Below are 13,292 nucleotides of genomic sequence, written 5' to 3' on the forward strand. Positions count from 1 at the left end.
CCATGCCTTCAACTATCTTATCCGTTTATCAAAACAGTAACAGAGTGAAAAATAATCTTCCTGCCAACTTTTTTTTCTGTCCTTTTACTTCTGATCCTGTTCTTGCAGTCATTGAGATCAGACATGAAAACTAGAATAATACTGAATAAGATAGCTCAAGAAGGCTGTAGAAATAAAAATCAGAATGTGCTCAAAAGATTATCCAAAACCCCAGAAAAGGAAAAGGAGGATGCCTTTTCCCTGGCCTTTCTCTTGTATATATTTTTCTCTCCCATTTTCTTTATGGATTTTTCTTCTTTCTTTTGTTCCAGACAAAAAAGGGGAGGTGTTCCTGTGGATGAATTCATCCATCTGAGATACACCCATTGTATGGTGATTCTTGATAGTCAACCATTCTGCACCATGAAGAATACTGAAATGGCTCTGGCAATGTATAAGAAATCTACTCCAATAAAATTAGAATAAATGAAAAATAAAAAAGGAAACTTAAATACACAGAATTCGCAGTAGAAAGCAGACATCGTGTTTGCAGATCAGAAAATGAGGTACTTACGGTGAGATACCAGCAAGGTTTCCAGCCAGTCCAAAATACAGACCCTTCCAAACTTCTCCTCCACCACGAGTTGCCTGAAATGAAAAAGCAACAAATGAACAGTCAGAACTATAATGTTATGAGAGAAAAATAAAAATCAGAACAGAATAGTGAGAGAAGAGAACAAGAACTCACCTTAACCAAATGTCCAGCATGAAACGAAGCCTTAGAAGCTGGAAACCGCCTGGAAGAAAAACCCAACAAAAATTAAAATCATACGAGGAACCCTAACTAGGACAGAGAAGCATAGATTTGAAAAATGGAAAAAATTATAAATCGGTCACGAGAATGAGAGAAGAGCGAGAGAGAAGAGAGAGAAGCAGAGAGAACGAGAGAGAGAGATTGTTACCTTCGATTGGTGGAATTCACGGCAATGCAACGATCCATGGTGAGCTTCAATGTCCCTTCCCTCTCCTTCCTTGTTTTTTCGTTCGAGAGCTTAGGAAGAATTGTGAAAATGGAATTAGGGTTAGAATCATCCAAAAATCGTGAATTTATATGAGCGTACCTCAACCTGATAGATTCGTTTGAGACAGAGAGAGAAGGAGAGAGAGAGATAGCAGAGAAGCGAAGAAACGATTGGTCCTGGAGGTTGAAGGCGCGAGTAGAGTAGAGAGCGAGAGGAACAGCGATGGCGTCGAGTTTACGAAGGTTGAAGCGGTTGGAGGTTGAAGGCGATGGAGATCGACCAAGGCTGGTTTCGCCTTCCAGTATCGGGATTTTAGAATTAGGGTATGAAATTTGAGATTTAGGGTGAGAATCACCCAAAAATCTCCTATTTATATCAAGTACCCCATATGATACTTTCTTTTTGGAATTCACCTCATGAGGCGAATTCTTGTTTGAGTCAATTTTACGTTGAAATGAAGAATCACCTGATTTTCGTAGAATCTCAGTTCACATTCAACCAAACGGTATTTTTTGGTAAGAATCATGAGTCCGTAGACTCAAATTCTTAGACTTAGCGAACCAAACACTTCCTTAAAATACCATTATCGGCACTGGATATAGCATCTATGCTTCCATGAGTATACGTTGTTCCCAATCATAGTATATGAAACAAACATATTTATGTAGTATATTCCAAATTCCAATTCTTTTTACGATAAGAAATGATGCTGTTTAGAATTTCCATTAAACTTCTCAAGATAGTATTGATACTGATACCTATCTTCAAAAAACTAGATGTAGAAGCATGATATCATTGTGCTTTTTCATGATTATGCCCCCATAAGTGTGTACTTGCTTCCCATAGTGATGCAGATAAATCACCTAAGTAGGATTATTTTAATAGAAATGAGCTTTGGGTTGGGAGTATGTGTTGGGCCTTTGATCCAATTTGTTTTCATTGTAATGAGCCACTTTTGTGGGCCTATAATATGGGTAGAAGCTGGGCCTACGTATAGTTGTCAAGGCGGTGGAGGGGTGCCTAAGTGCTTAGGCGACCAAGGTGCTCAACTGTTATTTTTTATTGGGGGAATTTCCTAGATCTACCACATTAAAAAAAAAAAGATTTACAAGCTGGTAGTTATCAATTTTGTTTTACATTTACGAGGTAAGATTTTGAAAAGATTTACCAAATCCCCATGTGAGTAAAAAAAGTTAAATGGAATAACCTAAAATACCCCCAACATTATTCTCTCTCCTCCTTTTCTTCCTCCAATGAAGGAACACCTCCACATCCACTCCCTCCCAAGGTTTTAGTAATTGGTGTCAGTCTCTGCCGATACAGATCCGATACCTATCCAGAGCTGTCCGTATCGGTCAGCTTTACCCCTCTTTTTTTCAAAAAATTAGTTTTATTTTTTATTTTTATTTACATTTTTACCCTTGTCCGTACCAATCCACCGATACGGGATTGACTAGAAATCGGTATCAGTCTACCGATACCGATATGATTCGGTTGGATCGGCCAATCCAATACCAATTCCTCAAACCATGCTCCCTCGTTCCTCACATGCCAAAGCCCTGAAACCAAACCCAATTATCTTGTTCAGGTAGACCCTGGGCTTCAAACTAAAAAGTTTGAAATAAAAAGAAAAATTATGAGCAACTCTACATTCCGTCACAAGAGGTGGAAGTCTCCGTCTCGTTGAGTAGTGGCATTGCACCTTCTGCGTCTTCCACCGAGTTGCATTGCTACTTCTCTTCTCAAGCACTTTAGATTGTTTTTTATTTTGCTACTACTTCTCTCAAGCATAGTTGTCACGGCGTCACGCCGATCCAAGTCGGTGGAGGGGTGTCACGTCGATATATCGACATGTCGCCCGCCATGGCGTTGCCATGGCAAGCATGTCGACCATGTTTTATTTTTATTTTCTCTATTTTTAATGTGTTAATAGATGTGTACTCAAGCCATGTTTTATTTTTTCTCTATTGTTTCTCAAGTTTTAAGAAGAAAATTCAGAAATCGAAGAAGAAATCGAAGAGGAAAGAAGCGACGGGAAGAAGAAATCAAAGAGGGTCGCCATGCACACCTCTCCACGCCGACGCCATGACAACTATGCTCTCAAGCACTTTAGATTGAGAAAGCCTCAATTTATTACACATAGTCTACAATGTCACTGCAAGTTCTTGCTAATATGAAACCGCCCCATTCATGCCTTGTGATTAACCTTGTGTTTCCACCTCCTGCTCTTTGTTCAAATTACTGGTGAATCAAGGAGGTATTAGGTCTGGTTCTGAGGCCAGCTTGATCCAAATGAGAAATCTTGTGGGTTGGGTTATACCTGTTTTATATGTTCATGTCCAGGACCTGACACTGACAAATCAGCAAAGGGGTCGCAGTTGAAACATTCTTTAGATGTCATTTGGAGAATTGTATGTGGATTTTTTTGGGTGCAAAAATTACATGTGGACTGAAAATAATAAATTCGCCACCTCCACAATTATAGTTATCCACCCCGAGTTTGAAACGGATAACATCATGGTGCTGCTGAGTTTCAAACTATCAAGCTGCAGCCTCTTCGTTGGAACCCAATTTATAATGGACCGTGGAAGAGAATCACACAGGAAGAGAGAGTCAGAGGGATCTCTCTGCCATTCCCACATTTACCCAGGATGCATAAGTAGGTAGTCGAACAGACTCAGACAAAACCAGTAGCAACAGAGAGCGTTCAGTCTGCGCCAAAACAAACAAAAAATTTGCTGGGACCGGATAGGCTCTCTTGCGTTTGACAAATATTGCCAGCATATGCTCTATTTTAGGAAGGAGAAGGGTGGCGGAGGTGTTCCAAAGGAGGACGAGGAGAAGGAGAGTGTTTTTTTACTCACATGAGGATTTGGTAAATCTTTTCAAAATCTTACCTTGTAAATGTAAAACATAATTGATAACTACCAATTTTGTAAATCCTTTTTTTACTTAGAAGATCTAGGAAATTTCCCCTCTTTTCTAACATTATTTAGTATGCTATAATATGTACCTTATATTATCAAAAATCAACATTAAGCCACATCAAGTGATCAAAAATCAACATTAAGCCACATCAAGTCATCAAAAATCAACATTAAGTCACATGAAGTCATAAAAAATCAACATAGAACTAGAACAAAACAGAACTGAAGAAGCAAACTATTGGAAGTTTGAAACATTCAAAACATACGTTTGGTTTATACTGTTCTTGGAATTGGTCATTGCCCAAGTATACCTAGTCTCACATTTGGTTTATATACTGTTCATAGAAAATATGATTTTATCCATAAGTAATTAAACTGCTCTTGATTTAGAGAAATATTTTTGTTCTCTAAGAAATTTAACTGAACAAATGATTTTATTTTTACATGAGACTTTTTTGTATTAGGTAGATCACAAAACCAGCTTTCCAACAAATCCAAGATTGCTTATATTTGATTTATATTGAAGGAGTTATGCTCCGGTCAAACCTTAATTGGTGTACATGAATGCTGTCAAATTCGCTCTGGATGAAAATAGTTTTTTAGATATCAAAACAAATGAATATTTTACCGCACTTTTGATTTTTAGCAATGCTTTACCATATTTTGATTTATGGAATTTTTAGATTTGAGAAAAATCCCAACATTAGAAAGTTGAAAATTTCACCTATTGCCAAAAATCTAGTTTTTGTTCTTGAACTGGGGAGTTGACTTTTTATCCTTTTGGAATTTGATTTTTTTTAATTATTTTTATTGGATTCAAATAGGGGGTATTTGCTTATTAATGAATAATATCTTAAGTTAATTTCATTTAGGGCCTGTTTGTTTGCCGGATAAAAGAGGGTTAGGCAATAAGGGGTGAGAAAAGTGTACTATTTTCCCATAAAATACCAAGGATCTGTGTGTTTGGATACATGGGGTGGGAAACTTCCAGACAAGCTCATTAAATACTTTTATTCTTGTCTGGTGAGGTGGCACCCCTCTTTTTCCCACCCCATTCACTTTCAAAGTCCCACCAAAATTGGTAGGACTTTGGCACTATTCATGGAAAAGTTACTTTTGAGTCTCTCTCTCTCCTCTTCCTTTCCTTTCTTTCCCATGGAAACCCACCCCATGGCCATTTCCTCTCTCTCCCACTAAATCCCACCCCACTACAAAATGCATATTCCATTATTTTCTTTCCTTTTCTTTTCTTATCAACCCAACCCACAACATGTGGGACCCACCCTCACAAGTTTCCTACCCCTTTTTATCCGGCAAACAAACGGGGCCTTACTTAAATGATATTTGGCATAAATAAGTGTCAGAACCTGGTTCGATACCAATTAAAACCAGTGCAAGGCTCCCTGCAGTAAGGCGACAAGTCGCCTAAACCCATAAGAATCTCCCTAGGCGACGCCTTGACTGCTATGGGCTTACGAGATTAGTTAAGTGTCTTTATTTCTTTATTTAAGTTGCTTTACTTAAGTTAAAGACCTTTACCTAATGTAGAGGGTTTATGTTTTAAGTTTCCTATTTGCTTTGTAACTGTCTGTGGGTAGACAGGTTTTCTAAGTGGATAGGGAAAATAGAATGAATTGTAAGGCTATTCCCATTCAACAATTTGATGAATGAGAATATGACTGTTGCCTTTTGCCGTTGAGATAGTAAGCTGCTGTGAGAGACACTGAGGAGTGAGAAACTCTTCTGATTAGAGAGATTCTGATCTAGGCCAGTTGGTGGGAAATCAAAGGTCATATTCCCATATATATGCTCTGTTTTCTTTCTCAAGTAAGTGTTATTTTATCCACGGTTTATTGTGCTTGCTGAAGTTGGATTTAACCTGAGTTTGGTGTTTAAGTTTTATATGATTGAGGATTGAATACCCAGCAGAACCCTCCCAACTAAACCTGGCAGCTGCCCTGTTTTAGACCCTCCTTTTGTCAAATCGAGATCTGCTGTATTGTGGAATCTGTCCATCAGGTTTCTCCCATACTTCGGGGCACAAGGACCACCCAAGAGCGTTCTTAGACCAGGCTTTGAGGCTAATCGGAGCCTCTGATCTACTTTTATAATAAATCTCCTAAATTTTGGGTTTCAAAGTTCAGATTCTATTTTGTTGAATTCTGACTTCAATCCAACTGTTGGAACATGTCTGTACTTTGGGGTTTATTATTCTAACAGCCTACTGTCTTTGAGCAGAATCTGAACCCCATCCATAAAAGGTTGGTTTTGACTTTGTTATATGGCCTAATTTTTGGTTTAGGGTTTTCTTGAGATCCTGTTAGAGGGTGTGATATCTGAGCCTAGAGTTCAGCCTACCTACCCCCTCTCTTTATCTGTATCTTCACAATTAGTTTTAGTGTACCTTTGTTTTCAAAGAATGAAACTTGATCAGTTAGATTGTTTAGAAGTTGACACTATAGAGAATGTAGATTAGGGATGCCCCGCCCCCTTCTCTCTCTCTCCCTCTCTTTCTCCCATGTGTTTCTTTCTCTAGTCTTGGCTGATATTTTCTTTGCTAGATTGCTGATGATGTTTATCTGGTGATCTTGTGAACAGTGGTATCTTGCCAGCGATTTCTCTTATCGGCAGCAATGTTTTGGTTGGGGTAAGTTGATGCTTGTTTGTGGTTTATTGTTTTAGCTCTATTGTGGTGCAATTATCTTATTGTCAAGCAGTTCAGCTTGCAAGCAGAACTTTCTATGTTCGTGCAAAACATTGTTGACCACCTTTGTGAGCAACATTGCGCATGCTTTGGATATGTCAAAACTGCAACAAAATTAGTGAAAATGATAATTGCCTAAATTGTATTGATGATGAGAAACTTAGTTTACATCAAAGAGCAAAGAGCAGCTCTTGCAATTTGCAATATCCTTTCCCAGAGAAAAATAAAATTTGGGTTTTGTTATCATTGATGTTCATTTTGTTATTTGTTGTGGACCATGGTTGGTTAAATATTGAGACCTACATGAAGCTGAAAATTTTATTATTATTATTATTGCGAATATATAACTGGTCGGCCCAAAAATCTGCCACGTGGCATGTCATGTGGACACCAAATTTTGTGGATCTTGGCCTGGGCTCTGGATTTGGTCCTGATTTCCGATCTTTGAGCATTGTAGCTGGCATTATGCTCTAGAAATTTCGATGATCTGCCTTTACAGCTACATTCTGCTTATCCTAACAGACATCCTCTTATTTTTACAGATTTTCTATTTCATTGGTTTCGGATTGTTCTGCCTCGAGTCAGTTATCAGTATTTGGGTTATTCAGGTCTGGTGTCTTCACACTTCATTTCTTTTCTCTCCCCACCCAACAAAAAAAAGTATCAATGTGTTCTTTGGTTTCACTATGGGATCAATTTTCTTTTACCCTGGTGTGCAGCAAGTATACATGTATTTTCGAGGTAGTGGCAAGGCTGCACAGATGAAGCAGGAGGCTGCAAGAGGAGCCATGAGGGCAGCGCTATGACGTGGCAGCAATGTAATGAAAAATGATACAGATGTTACGAAAGACTGACGTTGGATGTGGCCAACAATTCAGAGCAGTTGGGGAAATTTGTTGCTTTATCTGGGCATTTTTACTCTTGTTGATGTTTGTTTGTCGGGGTATATTATCAGAAGATGACTTGATGTACAAGAAGAGGTAGGTCGAAGCATGTTAAAAAGCAGACTTAGTGTGTGATCTTGTATTAGAGAGGGTGCGGCTTCATTGAACTCATTTCTTTACATATTTAATCTTGTATTTGATTCTATATATATGGCTCGGCTCTGTTCTTTTTTCTGTTGATAGCTCTCTCTTGGACAAAATATCATGAGCGGTAGTGTGGTAGTGCGGTAGTGCGGTAGTGTAAATGTAAAACTTGGATAGTGATCAATCCTTGTGGTTAGTACTAAATTCGATCTGGCAACTTTAACTTTCAAAGCTACCATACTTTAATTCAGGATTGACTAGGGCCAACTCTGATTAATACGTATTCTAGTTGTATCGAGTCCAACTGAGTTGGTCCTAGCCATGGTGAGTCCGTCTGATTCTCAGCTAATTCCCAAATAATTTGAAAAATAATACTTTTAAGGTACAGTGTGAAATGAAATCACAGGATACTAGTACAGTGTGAAATGAAAAATGGTCCTTTTAGGCAAATGGATACTTTTAAGGTCTGGCGAGATTGTTGATTTCCTTAGTATACTTCTAAATAAACATACAATGCTTCGCCTATCGCTGGTAAAAATAATATCTTAAATTTGAAATGAACATTTTTGTTTCTTGATGGAAAATCCTAAAATGATAATTTTCCATTTCATTTTGGGATTGCATTATAAAATTTTCACTCGTTATCTTTGCTGGCTAGTCAGATGCGGCCCCAATTATAATGACAGTTATGCTTTGTCTTTGGTGAGACATAATTTGTAAATTATTCGTCTGCGCTTTCTCTATTAATTCCAAGGTAGCTGCTTCAACTCTATAGAACCTTCTAGAGGTTTCCGCTAGGGATGTTCCCTGAGTATTTATATTTTCATTATTGCAATGAAATGTTTATCTCGCCTATTGCACTTACTCTCTTAAACCCTAAGGTAGATGTTTCAGTACTGTAGAACCTTTCAGAGGTATCCACTAGAGATGTACCATGAGTCTATATTTTCATTACTATAATGGAATGCTTATCTTGCCTACTTCAAGTTTATCGAGATATTTTTTTTGATGAAAGTGTTATCAGACAAACCACACACCAATCCTAAAAGGTTAACCGACTTTTAGGACCGTGGAAAGTTTATTGAGATCTTAATCTTTCGAAGGGGGTTGTTAGGTCACATACACGAAGATCCAAATTCATCAAGATCCAAATTAACTAGGGTTTGGATCATACCTGAATGTGTACGGAAGCGCAGCGGAAGAAGGATTAAATGCCAAGCTTATGGTTACGAGCACCCGGATGAATCTCCACGATCACGATCTCTATAGGCTTCTCCACTCGAGAACTCCACACCACAAAACCCTAGGCTAGGATGGAATCCCAAGAGAAAACGCAGAACCCAAAGAGGAGGAGAGAAATATGTTATATTGCATGCCCTAGGGTTTGAGCTATAGTGATCTATTTATAGCCAAACCCCTAGGGGTGACCCAGCTAAGCCGACTCCCACTAGGAGTTTCCCAAATAGACACGGAAGGGGTTGGTCACTTAAGTGACCGTCCCCTCCTCCTTGTGGGTCACGTACTGCCCCACCTTTGTGTGGGCTGTTCTTATTGGGCCTAAGCCCACTACGATTTACATCTCCCACTCGCCCACACAGGGCGCAAAAGTCTAATCGTGCATTCAAGTTTCTCTCATTCTGCGTTAACCTCCATACAGGTAATGGGGCGTGCCACTTGACGAGATGATACAAGGTAGGAGTACTATATCAAACTTTCATCTAGCCAACATAATACATCATTCTCAAAAGTCTTGAAATACCCCAAACGATCCACTTACACCAGATCTAACACTCTCGATCCCTCATGATTAGCAGTGTTAATCCTTGGTATGTAATGTACTCATGACTGCGTTGATCACAAATACGACACGTCGCCCAGGTAATGAGCCACATAACAAAGGTTTAACGTCCGATGGTTTTCCATGAGCCCCTCATGTCAATTCAAATATCACCAACAGCTTTCCCAATTGCTTTCCGCTAGACTGCATCATCCATGATCCTAAGGAGAATGTCAAAGTAGTGTCATTGGGTGCCTTTTTCATGACATCGTCTCAAGTAATAAGGGTACTATAGGATTAATATAATCCACGTGGTTCAAACACTGACGAAGCAGGGATCCATTCGATCACTCTCACTATCGATCGTCATAAGCACATGCAGTATGACATGCATGCTATGGCGTAACTCCCACTAGGGTGGGCATGTCACTCGCAATAAACGCCATACAAATCTTAGTCTAGTCGCTACTCTAAGCACCTAACCTGAGTCTCTAGCGCAGTTACCCTCATGGTTTCTGCCTAGAACCTCACATCTGGTTTCTAACAGGCTACTTGAAAGTGTGGTGTCTTCCAAGTTGGACCAAGTAAAGGTCTCATCTTAGCTTTAACTAAGGTGCCATAGAGCACACATGCTCATGGGCTCATCTCGCTCGCTATGCCCCAGCGCCGAGGCAAATCACCCATGTGAGTGGGTCGATTCCATGCCTGGTGACATCTTTACAAACAATGAATGTACACACACAAGATTATTCAAACAAATATATGCTCATTAATAAATGTAAGAGAAATACAGATACATATCCATCACAAACAAAGTGTTCCCAAAGAAAATACATATCAAATCCGTTTGAGTCCCAAGTTCCTAACGTGAATTAGGTAAACATCTTTGGCAATAAGCTTAGTCAATGGATCAGCCAACATATTGCCAGTGGAGATATGCTGTAGAACAACTTTACCTTGCGCTACCATGTCTCGAATGTAGTGATACCATATGTCAATATGCTTAGCTCTACCATGAAATTTGGGGTCCTTCGTAAATGCAAGCACTGTTGTGCTGTCACAGTGTATAAGCACAACGTCATCTGAGTGAGCAAAAACACTAAGTCTCTGCAAGAACCTCCTGAGCCAAACGGCCTCCTGTACAGCTGCCGAACATGCGACGTACTCCGATTCCATCATGGATAGGGCGATACAGGCCTGTTTCTTGCTACTCCAAGTGACAGCCCCGCCTCCCAAGACAAACGTATACCTCGAAGTGGACTTGCGCTCATCTCTATCACTAGCCCAATCAGCATCATTATAGCCTCTTAGTCTCAAGTCTGAACCACTGAAGGTGAGCGAGAGGTCTGTAGTGCCACGTAGATATCGAAGTATTCTCTTTATTGCCTGCCAATGAATTGGTCTTGGGTTACTCTGGTAACGGCTCACCATGCCAACAGCAAAGCAAATATCTGGACGTGTGCACATTATCGTATACATCAAACAACCTACTGCCGCTGTATAGGATATTTTGGACATTTGGTTTCTCTCTTCATCACTCTTAGGGCATTGGTCTAGGCTCAAAATGCATGCCTTGTCCATTGGGGTGTCAATGGGTTTTGAGTTGTTCATATAGAATCGCTCTAGGACTTTCTTTATGTAAGTCTCTTGAGACAAACTAAGAAGTCTCCTAGCACGGTCCCTCACAATCTTCACGCCCAACACCAAGTTGGCCTCATCCATGTCCTTCATCTCAAAAGTAGAGGACAACCACTCTTTAGTGGCGACAATCATTTCAATGTCATTTCCAGCCAACAAGATGTCGTCAACATATAAGGATAGATAAAAAACCTTGCCTTGGACCATTTAACATACACATAGTGGTCATCTTCAATCATGTCAAAATCCGCGGTGATAATGGCATGGTGAAATCTAATGTACCATTTTCTGGACGATTGCTTAAGGCCATAGATGGAACGTTGGAGACGACATACTTTACGCTCATGTTCCTTCTTCTCGAAGCCCACAGGCTGAGCCATAAAGATCTCCTCGTCCAGTTCTCCATTGAGAAAAATAGTTTTAACGTCCATTTGGTAGAGTTTCAAATCCAACTTTACGACAATGGCTAGAATGAGGCGTATGGAGGCCATTCTCACCATAGGGGAGAACGTCTCATCATAGTCTATACCCTCCTTTTGGGTATATCCCTTCGTCACAAGACGTGCCTTATACTTGTCAATTAATCCGTCTACCTTTAACTTGACCTTCAGGACCCACTTGTTCCCGATGGCCTTACGCCCAAGTGGAAGATCAACTAACTCCCAGACTTAGTTCTTACTCATAGAACTCAACTCGTCTTCCATAGTAGCTTACCACATTTCCTTAGCTGGAGAAGAGAGCATCTCACTCACTAAGGCTGGTTGATTCTCATCCCTTGGGACACAGATGAGGGCAGCGTCCCCTTCAATCTCAAAATGACGTCGGGGAACGCGTCCACGTGCGTTTTTACGCACAGAGGGTTCTTGACCCATGGGTTGTGCGCTTTCATTAGGTAGCGCACTCCCATTGGGCTGATGATTACTCTCACCCTCTCTGGCGATCTCTTGATGAGTGTTTAATTCCTCACCCTCGCCAAGAGTAGGTGAAACGTTTTCATCAGCCTCTATCTATCACACCCCAAACCACTCCCTGGGAGGATTTAGGCAAGTGACCCAGATGCCCTACGACATCCGCCAATCCCCAAGGATCAAGAAGCAGTACTTACACATCACAAACCACACAATGAGGGTAAAAAGTTAATAAAAGAATATCAGAGTGCAACGAAAGACTAAACTACCCATAGATGATCTATATCATTTATAATAAAATCCCAAATACCTATGTTATACTATATACATATCCATTTATGTTCAATAAGTATATTATCTTGGCAATTACACTTCTTGAAAGAAAGAAAACTTAAATAATCACAAAATCGTCGCTAAGCAACAAGGTGAGGAAGATCTACAATTCCACCGATAGCTTCATCATCCATTGGCAAACCAGTGACTGTAAAATCAGCTAAAAGAGAATATACAAGAGTGTGAGCTCCACCGATCCCGTGAATGAAATATAAACCATGCATGCACATGCAAGCACAACCAAATGAGTCCTACATGAGGTGTAGTTCATTTTATTTATTAGCCACCTAACATCACAACTAAGGCGGGTTACTGCTACTATAATCCCCAATATATGTATCCTTGGTGCAGGCTTTTAACCCCTTCCAGCGATACACCCATTGAGTTGTCAAAGAAGACCAGTTGGCTTCAGCATCCCTCCATAGGTCAGCCCGACCGGCCCTCTAGGTTACCACTGTGCTACCACCAGCCCAATTGACTAGTGGGCCTACAGACTGAACAATGTCTTCTTGAGACATTGGCCTCACACATTTCTGTGCTATCACCACGTCCTAATGATCATGATGGGTCAATTGGCCAAACAATGTCTTTCTTGACATTGGCCTCACACTTTTGTGGTATCCAACGCCTAAACCCCTGTTGGCAAGGGTTTGTAGTACGGGTGATGATACCCTAACCAAATGCATTCTATATAACATAGTATGAGTCGGGTGGTGTCAACCGCATCCTATTCTATGGGCCACCACAGGCCTCATTTCCAAGCCGACTACGACATCAAATCTAGCAATCACAATCAGCATGGAATATTTAAATAGAGTTGATCATCAGTTACATAGTATTGCATTGTATTTATAAGACTTGAATTAAACATGAATCATAGTATTAATATTTATGTAAATTAGATTCTGCATATTATTCATGTTACACGTACATACACGATGACATTTCACTCACCTTGGTCTGATCCTACTGGTTC

At 40.0% G+C, this 13,292-nt stretch overlaps 1 protein-coding gene across 1 annotated transcript in view; it reads left to right on the top strand.

Moving 5' to 3' along the window:
• LOC122645682 (secretory carrier-associated membrane protein 1-like) overlaps positions 1-7,687 on the top strand; it is a 49,209-nt gene extending 41,522 nt beyond the window's left edge. Inside the window, exons 11-13 of the mRNA XM_043839008.1 lie at positions 6,527-6,575; positions 7,175-7,240; positions 7,352-7,687. Coding sequence (XP_043694943.1) covers positions 6,527-6,575; positions 7,175-7,240; positions 7,352-7,438 — 202 coding nt within the window. The 3' untranslated portion in view covers positions 7,439-7,687. The remainder of the gene's footprint in view (positions 1-6,526; positions 6,576-7,174; positions 7,241-7,351) is intronic.
• Positions 7,688-13,292: the final 5,605 nt, after the last annotated feature.

This window comes from Telopea speciosissima, chromosome 1, assembly GCF_018873765.1.
Source record: "Telopea speciosissima isolate NSW1024214 ecotype Mountain lineage chromosome 1, Tspe_v1, whole genome shotgun sequence".
NCBI lineage: Eukaryota > Viridiplantae > Streptophyta > Magnoliopsida > Proteales > Proteaceae > Telopea > Telopea speciosissima.